General features: G+C 50.9%; 2 protein-coding genes across 6 annotated transcripts in view; one reads left to right on the top strand and one right to left on the bottom strand.

Annotated features, from left to right (window-relative positions):
* The window catches only part of LOC139054181 (protein APCDD1-like), a 330,330-nt gene extending 319,429 nt beyond the window's left edge, over window positions 1-10,901 (bottom strand). Inside the window, exon 1 of the mRNA XM_070530851.1 lies at window positions 10,691-10,901. Within this exon, the coding sequence (XP_070386952.1) occupies window positions 10,691-10,730 (40 nt within the window). The 5' untranslated portion in view covers window positions 10,731-10,901. The remainder of the gene's footprint in view (window positions 1-10,690) is intronic.
* The window catches only part of LOC139054180 (eukaryotic translation initiation factor 4E-binding protein Mextli-like), a 511,761-nt gene that overhangs the window by 354,206 nt on the left and 137,629 nt on the right, over window positions 1-19,926 (top strand). The window lies entirely within an intron of this gene.

Below are 19,926 nucleotides of genomic sequence, written 5' to 3'. Positions count from 1 at the left end.
TTGACGCAAGGATGTGGGGCTTCCACAACGCAGAAAGGCAGGTGCGAAGGTCGGTGCCATGAAAGGCGATGAAGCACATTAGCTGCACACTCCCTTCTGGTCCACCATTAAAGAGACCCCGTCTATTTTGCTAGCCTCCATTTTCAACCTACGTTACATTTTTCTGGTGGACGTGCGGGGTACATGCTACCACTCGAACCCCGTCTACAAGCCCATTAGGAACTCCGGTCGAGTTGACTCCTGCTCACATACGGACAAACCGTCGACTTCAACGACTACCAACGACTACCCCCTGAACACGAGGCTCTACCCAACCGCATCAGACGAGTGAGCACATGAATTTCCTTCTTCTTCCACAACCGCACCGACGGAGGCCGTCCTTAACAGGCCGCGAATCCCCAATTACTTCCATGGGGACGCTTTCGGGGAGGCTGAAGGTTGGCTCGATCACTTTGCGCGTGTCACCGAATTCAACGGCTAAACTCCAGAGCGCAAGCTACGCATCGCCTACTTTGCCCTCGAGGTATGCGCGGTCATGTTTTGAGAACCCTGAGGCGCCCTTATCGTCATGGGACGAATTTAGAAGGGAGTTAATCCGTACATATGCAAGCCTCGATCGCAAGGTGCGAGCTGAATCTGCAATTCAGGCGAGAGTACAGCGGCCGAACGAAAGCATCGGAATGTTTATGGAAGTTATGTGCCGACTTTTCCGACACGCGTATCTGTCCATGTCAGAACAAAAGAAGCTAAGAAACTTGATGCGCGGTGTCAAGCAAGAGTTCTTTGGTGGCCTGATACGCAACCCACCCAAGACAGTTGCAGATTTTCTCGCAGAAGCCGCATCAATGAAGAATGCACTGCAGCAACGAACAAGGCCGTATAACGGAGACGTGTCGTTCCTATCGCGTGACCCTCTCGCTGTACCCTTGGACAATGCCGACGCCTTGCGGGAGCTCATCAGGCTTGTTCTTCGAGAATAGCTCCAAAACATTCAGGTGACTCCGGCATTGGTACCACGAGTTTTTCTGGCTGAGGTTGTCCATGAGGAAATCCGACAGGATGTCCGAGCCCCAGAACAAGTCAAGACACCAGCCACGGCTTGGCATTTCGTAGGCGGAAGCTGCGCGATGTTCGTTGTCCTCAAGCCACAGTATGAGTGCCGTCCCGAACGTCCATGACATGGTGTGCGCGCCGTTGTACAAGCGACCGGCGACTTCAGGCCTCACAACACACCATTCATGGCTAAAGCACGACCACCCCGCAAGAGCGACATCTGGCGCACTGCAGACCGGAGGTCCTTGTGTTTTCATTGCATTGCAGTGAAACCGATCACATCTGCAGGGCATGCCCTTACCACCGAGCGGGGCGCCATGGATTTACGCTTAATGCGCCCTGTCCCCGCAATGGCGAACGCCTACTGGAGGTCGAAGCCTACCTTGCGCACGCCGGGACTTCGTTTACTCCACGTTTCCGTGAACCTAGGTGTCACCCACCCGAAACCGCTTTTCCAGCCCACTCTTCATGCCGAACACTACCAGGCGCCGCTCACCCAGCCCTACAAACCGGGAAAACTGGCGTCATGAGCTTCGTGAGTACAAAGTATAATTCCCTTCGGTCTCTGTTCCACGCCTACCACCTTGCAGCGGATGATAGATACCGTCCTTGCCAAACTCAAGGGGTAAACCTGCCTCGTATATTTGGACGACGTCGTTGTGCTCTAGAGCTCGTTTGACGAACATCTCGCACATCTCAAGAGCGTCCTCCCTGCAATCCACACTGCGGACCTCATCATCACACCTGAAAAATGCTACTTCAGGTCCCGAGAGCTCAAATTTCTCGGCCATGTAGCTTGCCCCAAAGGCGTCCGACCAGACCCCGCTGAGTTTCTACCAGCCACAGGCAAGAGGGCTGTTCAGCGCTTCCTTTGTTAGTGCGTATATTATAGGCGCTTCGTCGAGGGATTCTCGAGGATCGCTGAGCCTCTGAAGCGGCTTATACGCGACGATGTGCCTTTCATTTGGGTGGACGAGCAACAGTGGTCGTTCAATAAATTATGCCAGCGTTTGCACGCTGCTCCCATACTTTCTCGTTTCGACAAAGACGCTGACACAGAAATTCATACTGACGCCAGCAACGCGGGCCTCATCGCAATTCTTGTACAGTGGAAAGACTGTGCGGAACGTTTCATCGCTTATGCAAGCTACAGTCTCACCAAGGCTGAGACGAACTACTCTGCAACTGAAACAACTGAAAAAGAGCGCTTACCGGTTCTTTCAGTAATTAGCAAGTAACGACCCTACTTGTACGGTCGACCATCTAAGGCTGTCAACGATCACCCATCCTTGCGCTGGCTTGCCAACGTCAAGGATTCTTGAGCCAGACTAGCCCGTTGGAGCGTGCGCATATACAGGAGTATGACACCACCGCTATATACCGATCTGGACGGATGCACAGCGACGCTGACTGTTTGTCACGTGCACCTCTCCCTACGACATCACCAGACCCTAACCAAGACTTGGTGTTTGTCAGCATTGTCGACGCCGTCAGGATAGCTGAGTACCATGCAGTGCGTATACCCTGAGTACTGCTGCTAATCAAGCACCTTCGAAGAGCTGATGCTATTTTACCCCGTTCGCTCAGGCGCGGTCTTTGCTCAAGTCCCCAGCAACGACGCCCTTTCAACGCCCTTGCTCTCTATCGAAACCGCCATGACATAGACGTTGTGGAAGAATTTTGTGCCGGCGGCACAGTTTTAGTCTGTGACATGACTTTAGGCGACATCCCCGGTCCACGATGTACAAGTATGGATGCTCCATACTCTATGGAAGAGTTAGAAGCAGCTATGGCGCTCTGTAGGTGTTCGTCTTCACCAGGGCCCAATGACATAACATACACTGTTTTGCGCCACCTAGGTTAAGAAGCACGAAGAGAACTCCTCAGCCTTTTTAATAGTTCATGGCCAGACGGTGTCGTCCCACAGGAATGAAAACGCAGCCGCGTGGTACCGCTGCTAAAAACAGGAAAGCCACCGCTCAAACTGGCATCGTATCGGCCTATAACACTTGACAGATGCGTCGGGAAGCTCATGGAACGTATGATCCTCATGCGCCTCGAATGGTACCTTGAACACCACAAAATTACCCTGACTCTATGGAGGCCGGGATTTCGACGAGGCCGTTCATCGTTCACAGATTGATCTGTGGAACAGCAAAAATCTTGGAAGCGATTATCAGTAGCACTCTTTCTTGGCGTGAAAGGCGCTTACGACAACGTTTCCCATCAAACCGTTCTAGACGCACTTTTGACAGCTGAACTAGAAGGGCGAGTATATCAATGGATCAGAAACTACTTGGCACAAAGGTCCTTGTTCGTACGTACGGAAGATGGTCCGACTACCGAACACTACACATGCCGATGCGTTCCCCAAGGCGGTGCTCTAAGCCCTATTCTTTTTCAACCTCGCGCTTCTTGGGCTGACGGAATCCCTACCGTAAACAGTGAGTGTTTCAATCTACGCTGACGACATCTGCATATGAAAATCAGCGGTCACTCGCCTGCAGGCTCGCGCAAGGCTACAGAAAGCAGCAACACGGGCATCTGACTATCTTCACACACAAGGCCTTACCATCTCAACAGAAAAATGTGCGTTAGTCGCTTTCACGCGAGAAGCGATGGCTCGTTATCGAGTATGCGCCAATGGCCAGCCTACCTCCTACAAAAGAAATCATCGGTTTTTGGGTGTCATTATTGACCGGGACCTCTCTTGGAGCCCTCAGGTTGCCAACTTGAAGCTCAGATCTATTTTTCACGTCTTCAAGTTCATCGCCGGGAAAACATGAGGTTCGTCAGTGGGCTCCATGCTACAGTTATATCGAGCACTTTTTATCGGATTCCTACGCTATAGCTCTCCCGTGCTTGCTAAAACACGCAAGTCAAATCTTCGAGAACTTCAGAGCGTGCATGCACAGGCACTACGTGTTTGCCTAGGCCTTCCGCGGAGCGCCTCAACAGCAGGAACCATTATAATGGCTCAAGACCATCCGATCACGACTTCCATTAACACTGACACGCTTAGGGCCCATGTTCGTCATGTTTCACGGATGCAATCAAGCTCTCTTGCCTGCCTGCCAGAACGACGACCAAAGGCGTCCTTCTCCAACGGCTCTTACGGTACCAGGGATAAGACAGAAGGCCGATCTGCCTACCTTGTCCTAGAAGCAAGCAGTTCTGGATTGTTTGCACACTTTCTACTATGACCGAGTCCACATATATACGGATGGCTCTTCCACTCAGACCAGCTCCACCGGCGCAGTGGTTATACCATCACGATCACTAAGCATACGATACAAGATTTCTCACTCGACAACATCGACCGGTTCGGAGCTTGTTGCCCTCCGAGGTGCCGTTGATTATATCAATAACCAACCGGCTAATCGGTGGACAATATATTGCAATTCTAAGGTGGCCTTGCAATGTCTTCTGTCATCTCTTCGTCGCGGGTCCTGTGAACAACTCGTGTCGGAGATACGAGAAATGCACCGTCTCATGATCGCGAAAGGACCCGACGTCGTGTTTCAGTGGCTTCCTGGCTATTGCGGTATCTCCGGCCACGACCTCGCTGACGAAGCTGCTAGGAAAGCACACGAAGCAGCAACCCTTGTTTCTGTACCTTTATTGCGGACTGACGCAGCCCAACACTTAAGCAAGCTAGCGCACCGTATGACATCGAAGAAATGGCACACACCTGAATTCACCGAACATTGATTGCATTCACTCGATCCATCTATACAACTGCGGCTGTTACCAGGGCTTCCGCGTAATGAGGAAACAATGCTGTGCCGCTTACGCTTGGGCATCGCATTCACCAATGCATATACGTTTTTGATTGGAATGGCTGATAGCGCCGAGTGCAATGCCTGCGGTGTCAAGGAAACTACAGAACATCTACTGTGCTACTGCCCATCTTTGGAAAATTAAAAACATGACCTCTGCACAGCTCTCAACCAGTTAGATGGAAAACCCTTCACCTTGAACAAGATCTTGGGACCAGGGCATCGCATATCGCAGCTACAAATGGCCACAAAAGCGCTGCTGCGATATTTCAAAGCTACCGGATTGAGTCAGCGTCTGTGATCCAGACTGAGTGGCTGAACGATATCCCCAGTGGACTTCCTATTTTTCTTTTAGTCGTTCCTTCCCCTTTTCCCTTTCCCCAGTGTAGGGTAGCCAACCAGGCTCAGTCCTGGTTAACCTCCCTACCTTTCATTTATCATTTTCTCTCTCTTTCTCTATCATCGTACTGTCTGCGCAACAACGTCCTTTACAGGAAAAACTGCGGAAGTGGTCCAGAAACGTACCTCCTTGTTGCACCATCGGCACTGCGCCAAGACATTTTGCAAGCCTGCATAATGATCCATGTGTGGGACACTTGGGTTTAACAAAGCCGTTAGCAAGGATACGACAGAAGTATCACTGGCTCGGCTGTTTTCTTCTGTTCAACGGTACGTGAAGACCTGCCGCTATTGCCAGCGCCGCAAGACGCCACCCGTTCCTAGCTTTCTCCACCCTGTGGGCCCTCCTCAAACGTCATTCTAACTAATAGGAATGGATCTACTTGGTCCATTCCCAGTGACCTCTCCGCGCAACAGATGGATAGTCGTCGCTGGCGACTATTTAACACGGTACGCCGAAGACAAAGCTATTTCACAAAGCAACTCATATGAAGTGGCCAAGTTATTTGTCCGGCACATCATGACATGGTGCACCCTCAATTCTAATAACCGATCGCGGTGTGGCATTCACAGCCGAACTAATGCAGGACGTTCTCCAGCTGACGCATAGCTCTCACCGCAAGAGCATTGCGTATCATCCTTAAACAAATGAATTAACAGAACGTATGAAGAGAACGCTGCCTGATGTGATTTCCATGTATATCGACGTAGAGAACAAGACGTGGGACGAGATTTGCCATATGCATGTAATCTTCGCTTATAGCACTGCTGTGCAGGAGACCACATAGTTTACACCGTTCGAGCTTGTATACGGGCGCCTCTTCACATCAACACTTGACGTCATGCTACCTGCGGCTGAAGATAGATGCTACCTGCGGCTGCAAAACTGTTCCACGTGAAGACGTGGAAGAGTTTTTACAAAGAGCCGAGGAAGGACGCCAGCTTGCTCGGCATATATATATATATATAGTATCCGGAGCCAATAGCCACCAACATCCCTCGATACAGCCAGGGTAGACGTGATGTCCACTGCAATCCCGGTGACAGTATGTGTCTGGACACCCATCCGTCGCCGTGCATGGACTTTCAGAAAAGATTCTGTGCCGTTATTTTAGTCCCTACAGGGTTACGCGCCACCTCAGCGGCGTAGCCTACGAGGCCGTTCCCTGCAATTCTGACTCCGGTTGATCCATAATTACTTTGTTTAGCGCAAAACAACGGACACAAGAAAGACGACAGGACAAGCGCCCAAGGACTCCCGGCCGCCTATCTGGCGGCCGGGAGTCCTTGGGCTCTGGCGGCATCCTCGGCCTGCCGGACGGCCAAAAGTTGGTCTTCGGGGATCGAGCTGAGCGGCACGGTCTCCCACTGCTTCCCATCCTTAATTTTTCGGCCTTGTCGTGGCGCCCGAGGGCAGGCCCAGATAATGTAATCCAGGTCCGCCCTTTCCTGACAAAAGTTACATTTGGCCGAATATTGCTATGGATGATAGTGATTGTAAGTCACCGGATTTAAATACGTATTGGTTTCAAGGAGGTGCCATGCCACCGCCTGCTGTTTATTAAGTGATGGGTGTGGGGCGGGGGGGGGGGGGACGCACTCTCCCCAATCTATAACGGTTAGTTATCTCCCTGTAGCCAACGATCCGGTCCCATGTCAGCCCCAGCAGCGGCGCCCCGGTGGCTCGGCTTGTGGGTCCTCGAGCCACGGTGTCGGCCGCCTCGTTGCCGGGGAGGGAGCAGTGCGCAGGCCCCCAAATGATATGGACAACCCGCTGACCGCAGAAGTTTGCCAGGATTCCTTGAGATTCCGGCGAAAAGCGCACCTTTGCGTAATGTAAAATTGCGGTTTTAGAATCGCTGACTATTATCATGGCCAGTGTGGAAGCCATTGCGAAAGCAATGGCCGATTCCGCAGCCACCTAGGCTCTGTTGGTTTTAATAGATCCGCTGACCTTAAGATCACCCTCCGAGTTCAATGCAGCGACAGACATATTCTGATTAGTCATGTACTCGGCCGCGTCGGCGTACACCCGTCCTTAGAGCATTGGAATCTCCTCTGTATAGCCCTTGCCCTTTCCTCCCGCCTATTCCTGTGGCATTCGGGATGCATGTTTTTCGGTAGTGGTGGGATAATAAGCTGCTTCCTTATGGCGTGGGGAATGTCTACTTTAGTGCCATAGCATGATGCGTATGTTATTCCAAGCTTGTTAAGTATGCGTCTGCCAGTAGGACTTTGTGTGAGTCTTTCGTATTGCGCTCTCGTATGGGCTTCTATCTTCAAACGTGTTGTGGACACCTAAAGCTAGGAGCCTGTTATTCGATGTGTTTATCGGCAATCTTATGGCTTGTTTGAATGACCATCTAATCATGCCTTCGACTGTTGTCTTTTCTGCTACTTGGAGATTTAGGTAGGGGGTTAGATATGCTATACGGCTAATGACAAAAGCCTGGACTAGTCGTACCAGGTTGTCCTCTTTCATCCCATAATGTCCATTAGCTATTCTCCTAATTAGTATCATTGTTTGTTGTGCGCTGTTTTCTAGTATTCTGATTGTTTCCCCGTTATGGACCGTTCGCTGATCCGCGGAGTCCGAGCACTCTAATGCTGTCGACAAAGGGTATTTAGTTGCCCTCTGCAAAAAGCGTGATGTTTGATTTATCTGTAGAACTCTTACGGCCCCTACATGACGGTCGGTATAGAAGTATTCTGATTTTTGCGACGAGCATCTCAGTCCTTTATCCATGACATATTTCTCAACCGTGTGTATGGCCGTTTCGAGAGTTTCCTCTATCTGCCCATCCCTTCCACCAGTTACCCAAAGGGCGATATCATCGGCGTACAGGCTATGCCGTAATCCGTCTATATTTTCTAGTTCTGCTGCAGGCCAATCATAGCTACATTAAATAGAAATGGAGATAAGACTGATCCTTTAGGCGTGCCCCGGCTTCCGAGTTTTATCTCTTTGGATTTCACTTCACCGATTGTAATTTGCCCAGTATGGTCAGAGAGAAAGTCTTTAACACACGCATGGGTTCGCAAAATTTTTTACGCGACCGAGAAGGTCGATTTTCGCGTGGGCAGCAATTCACACAAGGATGTGGGGCTTCCACAGCGCTTGAAGGCGCGCGCAAAGGTGCTTGGTCGCCATAAAAGGCTACGACGTGGGTTAATTGCACGGCTCCCTCCCGGTCAGTCATTAAAGAGACCGCGTCTATTTCATAGCCTTAGTCTTCAACCTACGTTATATTTCCCTGGGTGTGACGCATCGGAGATGGGGCCTCAGTATGCTATCGTCGTGTAGGTGACACAAGGCATTGTCGCCCAACGTCCAAGCGCCAAATGACGTCATTCACACACAAGAACTGCGCTGCAGAGTCGTGGTGAGCGCCTGCGGACAAACCTAAAGGCCTCATGGAGTGGCATGCTAGCGTGCTGCCAGGAAAACATCTCTAGTTTGCATTAAAGACCTCAAAGAGCGTCCGAACAAGCTGCACTGTTGTGTTGGTGAGGCTTATAAAAAGGCGCGCAAAAACTTCCCTGGTAAGGTCTCGCGAATGTTTCAAAGGCGAGAGAGCCTGCAGATACTTCTGGGGGCCTCCAGGAGTGTCCGCGGGCACTCGCCTTTCAAGCACTCGCGAGGGCTCAGCGGTGCAGTTTTTGTGTGCCAATTACTGGCGATATGACTCTTGGGCGCTGGGAGTCGAATTTGGGTTCCTATTCAGCTCGACTGAGACCCGATAATAGCTTTCCATAAAAATATGCATCGGCGAATGGTGCTCCACCTTGCATGTGTAGAACTTGTGCCGTCTGTGCGCTCACTCTCTGTTTCCAGAGTCAAACTTGCAAAAAATAACGTAATCACTGTACCTGCGAGGATCGCATATTTAAAAATCTGTGAACGTTTCGGAAATTCGCTCAGCACAGGATATCAGCCTCAACGTAGGATGAACCACTGTATCTGCGTTAATTAAAGAACTGATGCATTAAATTTATTCTAGTTAAGTATTACGTTGATGCATGATTAACATGTCAGACTGCTTATACTACAATGTCGAAGGTATAGCTCACGTATGACCAGCGACATTCTATAGATATTTGCTGACGCTGCAGCTGAAACACTATGCAAAATGTATAAGGCGAAATATATTCGAATTAAATATGCTCTCGCAAAAGTGTAACAATGATAGTAATCAGCTTTCAAAAGCGAGACAGAGTACCAAGGAAAGAGCCGTTACTAAGACCAAACAGCGAAAAGTGTCTTCCGCTGTTTAAACCTTAGAGAACGCCTTTCTCCAAAATCATCTGAAGTGAGAACTTGCGCAAATTTTCGCCTTGTGTCGGTTTCAGATATCTTCCTTCCTTTATTTAGTTTTTATTTATTTATTATTTTATATATTCTCTTTTAATTTTTGCACCGGCACAACCATCACTGAGGCAAAACAGAATCAGCTTCCATTCAACTTGCGATGAGTTTGCAAGTTACCGTAATTCACCGGATGCACTACTCTCTCCGCTTGAACCCCGCTTTTCTGCCCCATGCCCTTTCAGCGCAGCCAGCACGGCAGCTCTGGAAACACGTTTCTGCACTTTTGATGGGCCTACCGCACGCGCGCATTACTCCTGATACGCGGGCGCCCTCTTTCTTCTGTTTACTTGTTGCTATTCGCTGAACGACATCAATGCGGAGCACTCTAGACACGCGCACTTCGAAACTACTACATGGTGTGAGGTCACGTAAGAACAGAATTGTGCGCGCAACGCTCCGGAGAGCTTGTTCTTGACCGCGCGAGCGTTCCACTGACTCATCATCATCCCACGCACTCTACTTGCTCCCTTTGTGGTGTTGGTCCCGCTCACTCTTTCACAAGACAGCTCTCGTTCTTTGTTTGCAAACGACTGATCGAAAGAAACCTTCTCTCTCTCTCTCTCTCTCTCTCTAGCAAGAAACGTGAACGAGTTTCAAATGCTCTGCTCACGAATTATGAGTGCACCGGTTCAAATCAGCGGACCTTCCACACTGGCCTGGGAGCGCAACAAAACAGAGACAATCGCAAGAGCGAACCTGACGCTGCGCACTCGGGTAGCCCTACTCAAGGTGTAAGCCACGTTTCTTCCGCGCTTGGTTCCGCGAGAGCGCCTAAAAGGAAGCGTGCAGCAGCCCGCTGCCTGAAGTGCAAAAGTGCGTGAGCTGAAAGGCCGAGCGCGAAGCAACTCGCCGCCGACACTATTACTCGTCACTTGCAGCTTAGGTAATCACGAGGTAACCCTCACTCATGACCTCAAGTTTTTTTTTTTTTTTTTTCTTCGCGTGCTTGGAGGACCACATAGAAGATGAATTCAAGGCTCGAGCGCTCGAGGTGGGTCGCGAACGACGCAACGCGTGTTGTCTGTTGTCACCGTCCAGACCTGCTTCGCGCGCACGTGCGCCGCTTGCGCAGAGGCCGGTGCTTTTTTACCTGAGACGCAGGCGCCGACGATGAGGAGCAGCAGCAGCATGGTCGGTCCGAGCTCAGGCCTCTCGCCTGCCGCGTGCCCGGTGGTCCCTGCAGAGCCTGCGCATGGGCGGCCAGAGAGCGCCGCCGCCGCGCGCCAGTCGGCCACGTGCTGGCTCGCTGAGCGTGTGGTGCGAGGGCCAGCCGACCGCCGACCGCGTGTCGTCTCGGCGCTCGCCCCGTTGGCCCAATGGCCGGCGCGGGCCCCCACGCCGCGCCGCCAGGCGCCCGGCGAGCGCTCGCGGCGCGCGCGCACCCCTCGCCCGCGGCGCCTGCGCATCCTTCCCCCGCGCCAACTCTGGAGTCGGACTGTCGCTCCCCACCTCCCTTCGAAGCATCATCCCGACTGGGCCAGTTGCTCTGGGTACATCGTTAGCGCACTTTGATTGACTTCGTTCTCTCCTACTGCCAGAGGCAAAGAGAGAGAGAGAGAGACGGAGCTGCTCACTTTCATCGGGCGATGGCTTGTTTCTGTAAATTCACCTGCTGTTTTCATTTTTGGAGCGAGTTCAAGCCCACGATTTTGTGCGCAATAACTGAGGTTATGCGATTTCGGAGAAATTCGAAAAGCTCGTAACACTCACCTGTAAAATCTTTCCCAATGCAAATTTATCCGGGAAAGCTCCGATTCTGAGGGCCTTAATATACTCGAGGATGACCTTTGTTCCTCGGACTTCTAAATATAAAGCACGAGAGAAAGCGTAATAAACTAGGCTGGAGATTCACAAATATAATCAAAACAAGTTTCCTTTCTATGTAAATGTTCTTTTAGCCCAAGTGCCAGTTGGGGAAGATGAAGGATTGCACAGAAGGAGTGCGCAGAGAGCTTCGCTGAGCTACACTTCCATACGGCGGCGCTACACGCGCTTTCCTCATTGTCAGAACATACCACGAACAGGCCCAACGTGAAAACCGATTTTCCCCAGACATTTGAGACTTGCCATTGTTTGCCCTAGTTGTGCCAGATAACAATGATATCCTCCGACTTGCGGCAGACTTTTTGCGGTATCAGGCATATTCTGCGAAAGAAATGGTTCAGCCAATGGTGTTCCCGAGCAAGCATGTGCACTACTGGCCTTTCCTTTCACGTTGCGCACTACATCTCCTAGCAGTCCCAGTGTCTAGTCCGAATGTCGAAAGGCCGTTCTCTATTTTCCGTGTTGTGAACAAGAAGGACCGTGCCCCATTTGCGGATGGAAATATTGGAAAGTGTGCTTGCATATATTACAAGTTGTAACCAGCGACAATGATTCTAGTGCCAGTTACTCAATAAAGCTTTTTATTATTGACAGATGTGTTCTTCTATTAGAAAACAGATCACTAAATCTTGAAATAAATACATAAGCCCCAAAAACTCTAATTTCTTTGAAAAAATCCGAAAGATACCTTCCGAATTTACCCAAAAATAAACTTCGAAAACGCAGAAACCTCTCAATAACATAATGGTTTCTTACCATTAGTGCTTCGTGAGTGAATTCACGCACGTGATTTCGTTGGGGCAAAGCAGAATGGTTTTCGACTGGTGAATAACAGAACAGACTTCTCTTCGTTTTGATACATCGCTTTGGGCAGGCCACGTTCGTCTAATTGTTTGATTGTTTGTATAGAAAGAGCTCCTGTACTGTATCCCCCCCTCCCTCTCAGAGAAAAATAAGGCGCATGAATGCATCAACATGATTGTTTGAGGAAACTGTCTGTTCGTAAAACAAATCAAGCTTGTTTTCTTTTGCAAACAAGTCAATACAAAATAAAGCTATGTTCTGGTAACAGCGTTCACAAAATACGCTGATTTAGCTGAGCTATGTAAACATGCATGAATATTTTGCGTTTCCTCTTTAAGCGATAGATTATGTACAACACATGTAGAGAACAAGGTATTTGAGTTCATTTCAGTTCCTTTTCCTGTTTAGTCCTTCTTGCGTAACCAGTGTAGACGCCAAGAGCATTTTCAATATGTTGTGTCCGCTACACCTCAGTTTTGTTTCTTTAGTCGAACGAAGAACACGCATGTTTTTACAGTCAATAAAGTTGCTTCTGAAGTGCCTCTATTTGAGGACACTTGTCTGGAACAGCATAGAACCTCAGAGATCGTTCTGGTAGAACTTTTTTTTTTCAGCTGCCAAGTCTTTACTTCCAAGCTGCTGCGAATAATTTTCTTGTAATTTTTGTTCCCTGGTAACTGTTGCCATGTTTTTCTCTTTGTTTGATTGCTATGTCGTAATTAGCCGGAGGGGGCAGCCACGGGGATACTACTTCGATACCCATAGTCTATTTGTGCACGGTGCCTTGAATACTGTACTCGTCCAATTTTCTTCGAGCTCAGCTCGTTCGTCCTTCTTCACTACTTCCCCCAATATGACAAAGAAGTGTGTTCACCCTGATATCCCACGGCCTAATGTTAACATCGCGAGAAAAATCTGCCGCCTCGTTTTTAGCTCAATGTCCTTCCTTCCTTTCCAATCACGGCTCGCTGACAAGAAGTAGTCTTTGTTCCGTTGTTGGGCGTGTCATGCAGGCTGGAAGTCGAAGCTGCCCAGGATTGAGCTCCATTTGCTCAGTCGAGTTCTACCTTCGGCACCAATCATTCCCTGCCTCGAGGCTAGCGAAGAGACGAGGATCCTGTCTGGCCCTTGTGTTAAGCTTGTACGATCCCTCAGGCATGTGGTCTGTGCACAAAGCAGTCCTGCCCTCTACCCTGTTACCCTAAAAAAGCCGCAACCTCTAGTGTCTTCTCTTACAATGCCTCGGGCAACTGCAAAGAACAGTCGTGCCACAAAGACGCACTCTGGGGCACAATATGTGTAGTGGCCATATACTGTAGCAAGCTCGCGGACTCATAACTAAAGTTTGCAGCTGCAGTGCCCTAACCACCAAGGGTACTAGATATTATGTCACTATTTGAGATAAAGAGAGACAGATAAAGAGAAGGGCTCTAAGGAACTGAAAAAGGAGAGGTGAGGAGGGAAGTGGGCCTCTATATAGCCTGCTAGTCGTCACTGGAATAAGGAAAAAGGAGAGAAACAGGGAAACCGAGAGGGAGACGGCACATGAAGATGCAATGTTTTACCACAAGTTATACTATTCACAGCTTTCTATACACAGTATGCACTCTATACGCCTATTAAATGCAGGAAGTATATACGCCCGAACAAAATGCGCTTGCTCAGACATTCCGCACACTGCAGCGCCGTATGCACACGAACGCGCGAAGCATGAAAGCATGTTTAGTCACTCACATATGCTAGAGCCGAGTGTCGAATCCCGTCTCAAACAGAAATTCCAACAATGCTTTTATCGCGCTTTGGACATGCTCAAGGCCTTCTCAAGTGCATAAACAAAAAATGGCAGGAGTCCAGCCAGTCGATTGTAGCCTTTAGTTCTCTCCTAGACCTACATTTGAAGGCACTTGCTAAGTACACTTGTGCACGCACACATTACAAATCTCGTTTGGAAAACAGCACGCCACACAACAATTTCCATCGTTCCACTTCCGAATGGTGGTTTCGCAGTGTTTTTCACACCACTAAGTTGTTGAGCACTCGAATTTCTGTTAATTCCGTGACGACGAATATTATGCTAGGCTTCGGCAATTATTCGCTGACTGTCGACTAGCGATATGCCTTCCAACATTGACGAAATCGAACAACCTTAGGTAACACCCGCTCTGCTCAGGGGCGGCGCGGACTCACTCTCCCCATGCTGAAAGTTATTTTCATAAGCAAATGACATTTTCGTTTTTCATATTTAATCCGAGTTTAGAACTATTGCACTTCTCTATCGGGCAGCGAAAATGTAGCAATATTTTTGCAGCAAAGCCTAACCGACCAACCAATGCACTCTTATCATACCGGTCTAATATAATGAATTCCAGTTCTGGCAAAATTTTATAACGAGTTTTATGTTCCCGTAGATATTATTGTCTACATTCTGATAGTTTACTCCATCCTAAAGAATTTGGTTTTACACATGGGAAGAGTGATCCCCTCGACTTATACGCGTTCCGTAAGACACTCAATGAAATTAAACGTAAGAAACTACAGGCTTCACTCACCTCTCAGGATTTCAAAGGTGCTTTCGACGGTGTTTAGCATCCCGCAGTATTACACTTTTTGAAGTCTCATAAATGTTCTAAAAAGATTTGCCATTCGCTACCAATATCTTTTCTCAAACAGAATTGTCGTTTACCGCTCTAAGCCAGATAGGCATAAAACAGATGTTCAGTTGGAACTCCTGAAGGCTCATCAATAAGCCCTCAACTACGGAATGTTTTCTTACAGCGAAGTTGTTTGTGGCTCAGATCCGGGGTTTCGTGTCGCCTGTGTACAGAGACTATCATGATGTGGGCCAATGCTGGTAATAGTGCCGGAAGGGTCCAAGATCAATGGCACATACCTCTGTGGGCTCGGGAACCTATAAAACGCCCTTGAACTACCCTTGTCACACCTGAGACCCAAAGATGTCCCAGGCAAAAGGGTAAGAACAGATGTTTTTGAAAAAAAAATGTTTTGTACAACTTTTCAAAAAGGACTGTTAAAACATTCTCGGCGCCAACCGCGCGAACGCGCTCATGCTACTGCTCGCGCGTTCGTCGTCGCCGTCTTCTTCCACAGCTGGCTCCGTTGTGCAAAAAACTACAATCATCAGCAATGGCTCGAGAATCGTTGTCTTCTTCCATATTTGGCTTGTTGGCGCCCCTCGGCGTAACCGCGAGAACGCGTTCGTGCGACTGCTCACGCGTTTGTCGTCTTCGTTGTCTTCTTTCACAGCCGGCTCCGTTGTGCAAAAAACTATCATCATCAGCAATGCCTCGAGCGTCGTTGTCTTCTTCCACAGCTGGCTCACTGGCGCCCCTCGCCACACGCGTTCGTGCCACTGCTCACGCGTTTGTCGTCTTTGTTCTCTTTTTTTCACAGCCGGCTCCGTTGTGCAAAAAACTATCATCATAAGCAATGCCTCGAGCGTCGTTGTCTTCTTCCACAGCTGGCTCACTGGCGCCCCTCGCCACACGCGTTCGTGCCACTGCTCACGCGTTTGTCGTCTTTGTTCTCTTTTTTTCACAGCCGGCTCCGTTGTGCAAAAAACTATCATCATCAGCAATGCCTCGAGCGTCGTTGTCTTCTTCCACAGCTGGCTCACTGGCGCCCCTCGCCACACGCGTTCGTGCCACTGCTCACGCGTTTGTCGTCTTTGTTCTCTTTTTGTCACAGCCGGCTCCGTTGTGCAAAAAACTAGCATCCTCAGCAATGCCTCGAGCGTCGTTGTCTTCTTCCACAGCTGGCTCACTGGCGCCCCTCGCCACACGCGTTCGTGCCACTGCTCACGCGTTTGTCGTCTTTGTGCTCTTTTTTTCACAGCCGGCTCCGTTGTGCAAAAAACTATCATCATAAGCAATGCCTCGAGCGTCGTTGTCTTCTTCCACAGCTGGCTCACTGGCGCCCCTCGCCACACGCGTTCGTGCCACTGCTCACGCGTTTGTCGTCTTTGTTCTCTTTTTTTCACAGCCGGCTCCGTTGTGCAAAAAACTATCATCATCAGCAATGCCTCGAGCGTCGTTGTCTTCTTCCACAGCTGGCTCACTGGCGCCCCTCGCCACACGCGTTCGTGCCACTGCTCACGCGTTTGTCGTCTTTGTTCTCTTTTTTTCACAGCCGGCTCCGTTGTGCAAAAAACTATCATCATAAGCAATGCCTCGAGCGTCGTTGTCTTCTTCCACAGCTGGCTCACTGGCGCCCCTCGCCACACGCGTTCGTGCCACTGCTCACGCGTTTGTCGTCTTTGTGCTCTTTTTTTCACAGCCGGCTCCGTTGTGCAAAAAACTAGCATCATCAGCAATGTCTCGAGCGTCGTTGTCTTCTTCCACAGCTGGCTCACTGGCGCCCCTCGGCACACGCGTTCGTGCCACTGCTCACGCGTTTGTCGTCTTTGTTCTCTTTTTTCACAGCCGGCTCCGTTGTGCAAAAAACTAGCATCATCAGCAATGTCTCGAGCGTCGTTGTCTTCTTCCACAGCTGGCTCACTGGCGCCCCTCGCCACACGCGTTCGTGCCACTGCTCACGCGTTTGTCGTCTTTGTTCTCTTTTTTCACAGCCGGCTCCGTTGTGCAAAAAACTAGCATCATCAGCAATGTCTCGAGCGTCGTTGTCTTCTTCCACAGCTGGCTCACTGGCGCCCCTCGCCACACGCGTTCGTGCCACTGCTCACGCGTTTGTCGTCTTTGTTCTCTTTTTTCACAGCCGGCTCCGTTGTGCAAAAAACTAGCATCATCAGCAATGTCTCGAGCGTCGTTGTCTTCTTCCACAGCTGGCTCACTGGCGCCCCTCGGCACACGCGTTCGTGCCACTGCTCACGCGTTTGTCGTCTTTGTTCTCTTTTTTCACAGCCGGCTCCGTTGTGCAAAAAACTAGCATCATCAGCAATGCCTCGAGCGTCGTTGTCTTCTTCCACAGCTGGCTCACTGGCGCCCCTCGGCACACGCGTTCGTGCCACTGCTCACGCGTTTGTCGTCTTTGTTCTCTTTTTTCACAGCTGGATCCGTTGTGAAAAACTATCATCATCAGCAATGCCTCGAACGTCGTTGTCTTCTTCCACAGCTGGCTCGTTGGCGCCCCTCATCGCACGCGTTCGTGCCACTCCACATGCGTTTGTCGTCGTCGTTGTCTTTCACAGCTGGCTCCGTTGTGCAAAAAACTATCATCATCATCAATGGCTCGAGAATCGTTGTCTTCATCCATATTTGGCTTGTTGGCGCCCCTCGGCGTAACCGCGAGAACGCGTTCGTGCCACTGCTCACGCGTTTGTCGTCTTCGTTGTCTTCTTTCACAGCCGGCTCCGTTATGCAAAAACATCCAGCACTCGGCAATACTAAAGGCGATCACGGCCTTAGGGCTCGGGTGCCGGTTCTACGAGTTCGTCCGCTCCTTCCTAACCCGTCGCAAGGCCGTGCTCCGTGTCGGAGACCTCACGTCGGAAGAAGTCGAGCTCGGACACCGTGGCACCCCCCAGGGCTCCGTCCTCTCGCCGACGCTGTTCAACCTGGTGATGATTGGGCTCTCCGAACGCCTGTCGAAGATACAAGGCCTCAACCATACGGTATAGGCGGACGACATCACCATCTGGTGCTCCGCGGGGTCGGATGGCTTTATCGAATCCGCTCTGCAGGAGGCAGTCGAAACTGCCGAATCCTACCTCGACCACACGGGTCTCAAGTGCTCCTCCGCCAAATCGGAGCTGTTGTTGTACAGCCCAAAACGACGAGGCAAAAGGCCTAACGGATGGAAACCACCGACCGAGCGCAACATTACTGTCCGCACGAGAGACGGTCGCCCAATCCCCAGGGTTGACTCCATCCGAGTACTGGGAATGATTATCGAGGCAGGCGGATCCAACATCCAAACGGTCCACAAGCTGACGACAAAGACGGAGAACGCAATACGACTTGTACGCAGGGTGGCCAACCGTCACCACGGCCTCAAAGAAGACAATCTGCTGCGTCTCGTACACGCGTTCGTCCTATGTCACTTCACCTACGTCGCAGCAATGCATAAGTGGAAACGATCGGAGCGTGACAAGCTCAATACACTAATCCGAAAGGTAGTGAAGCGGGCCCTTGGGCTCCCGATCATGACTCCGACGTATTGACTCCTCGAGCTCGAAGTGCACAATACCCTCGAAGAGATCGCTGAGGCTCAGGAGAGAGCGCAGATGATACGACTGACGATGACGAGGACCGGCCGTCACATCTTGCGCGAGCTCGGGTACTTCCCACCGAACACCCAGGATCCACCGGAGCTTACGCCGATTCCCCGCGAGCTCCGCGAACTGATCACGATCGCACCCATTCCGTGAAACGTCCATCCGGAACACAATCGAGGCAGGCGCCAAGCCCGGGCCACCGCGTTCCTCAAACGAGTAAACAAGAAAGCGGACGACGTCGCTTTCGTGAACGCCGCCGCCTACCGATGCAACCGAGCCTTCGCCGCGGTAGCGGTCTCGTCCTCGCAACGGACTTTAAACGCCGCCACGGTACGCACACGTGATCCCGAGGTGGTGGAGCAAGTGGCCATAGCCCTGGAAATGCTCGACGATAAGCGAACGACAATATTCAGCGACTCGAGACCAGCCATCAAAGCGTTCGAGAGAGGAGTCGTCTCCGTCAAGGCGTTACGCATCCTCCGCGGCGCTGATCCAAGCACCCTCAAACACCACACCGTCATATGGTTTCCCGCCCACCTGGGTCAGATTCCGGGCGCCCCGCCCAACCTCAACGAGACAGCCCACGACGCTGCGCGCGCGCTTACCGACCGCGCCGTCACCCCCGGGCAACTACGTCTCGATGAGTTGGAGGCGAACAAGGATGCCCCAATAACCTATAATGAAATAACCAAACACTTTTACTTGGGACGACGTCTCTTTCCGCCCCCGCAACCCAAACTAAACAGGCCGCAGGCGCTAACGCTACGCTTATTACAGACAGATACCTATCCAAACCCGGCCACCTTACACATAATCTACCCGGACGTCTACCCAGACGATGCGTGCCCCTCGTGCGGGGTCACGGCGACACTCGCACACGTGCTCTGGGAGTGCAGAAACGCTCCGCCCGACTCTACTTCCGACAAGTGGGAGAAGACCCTAAGAAGCCCGCTCCTACAAGACCAGCAATGGGCCGTCCAGCAGGCTCGCGCAGCGGCCGCCAGGTATTCCCTGTCGGTCCCTGCGTGGGAGACGCCCACTGCGCGCTGACGTGCGTCCTGCGGGACTTTCATTAAAGTTTTTCCAACCCAATCACGCGTTTGTCGTCTTTGTTCTCTTTTTTTCACAGCCGGCTCCGTTGTGCAAAAAACTATCATCATCAGCAATGCCTCGAGCGTCGTTGTCTTCTTCCACAGCTGGCTCGTTGGCGCCCCTCATCGCACCCGTTCGTGCCACTGCTCACGCGTTTGTCGTCGTCGTTGTCTTTCACAGCTGGCTCCGTTGTGCAAAAAACTATCATCATCAGCAATGGCGCGAGCGTCGTTGTCTTCTTCCACAGCTGGCTCGTTGGCGCCCCCCAGCGCAACCGCGAGAACGCGCTCGTGCCACTGCTCACGCATTCATCTGCTTCGTTGTCTTCGTTCTCGTCGTTGTTCTCACGCTGCTCTCTAAGTATGACAGTCGCCAAACTGTTCTGACTCACGCTATGTAGGTGACTCCTAATGGTG

This window comes from Dermacentor albipictus, chromosome 1 (assembly GCF_038994185.2).
Source record: "Dermacentor albipictus isolate Rhodes 1998 colony chromosome 1, USDA_Dalb.pri_finalv2, whole genome shotgun sequence".
In the NCBI taxonomy this organism is placed as follows: Eukaryota; Metazoa; Arthropoda; class Arachnida; order Ixodida; family Ixodidae; genus Dermacentor; species Dermacentor albipictus.
Note: the sequence above shows the minus strand (reverse complement) of the source record. Positions and strands in the feature narration are given on the sequence as shown.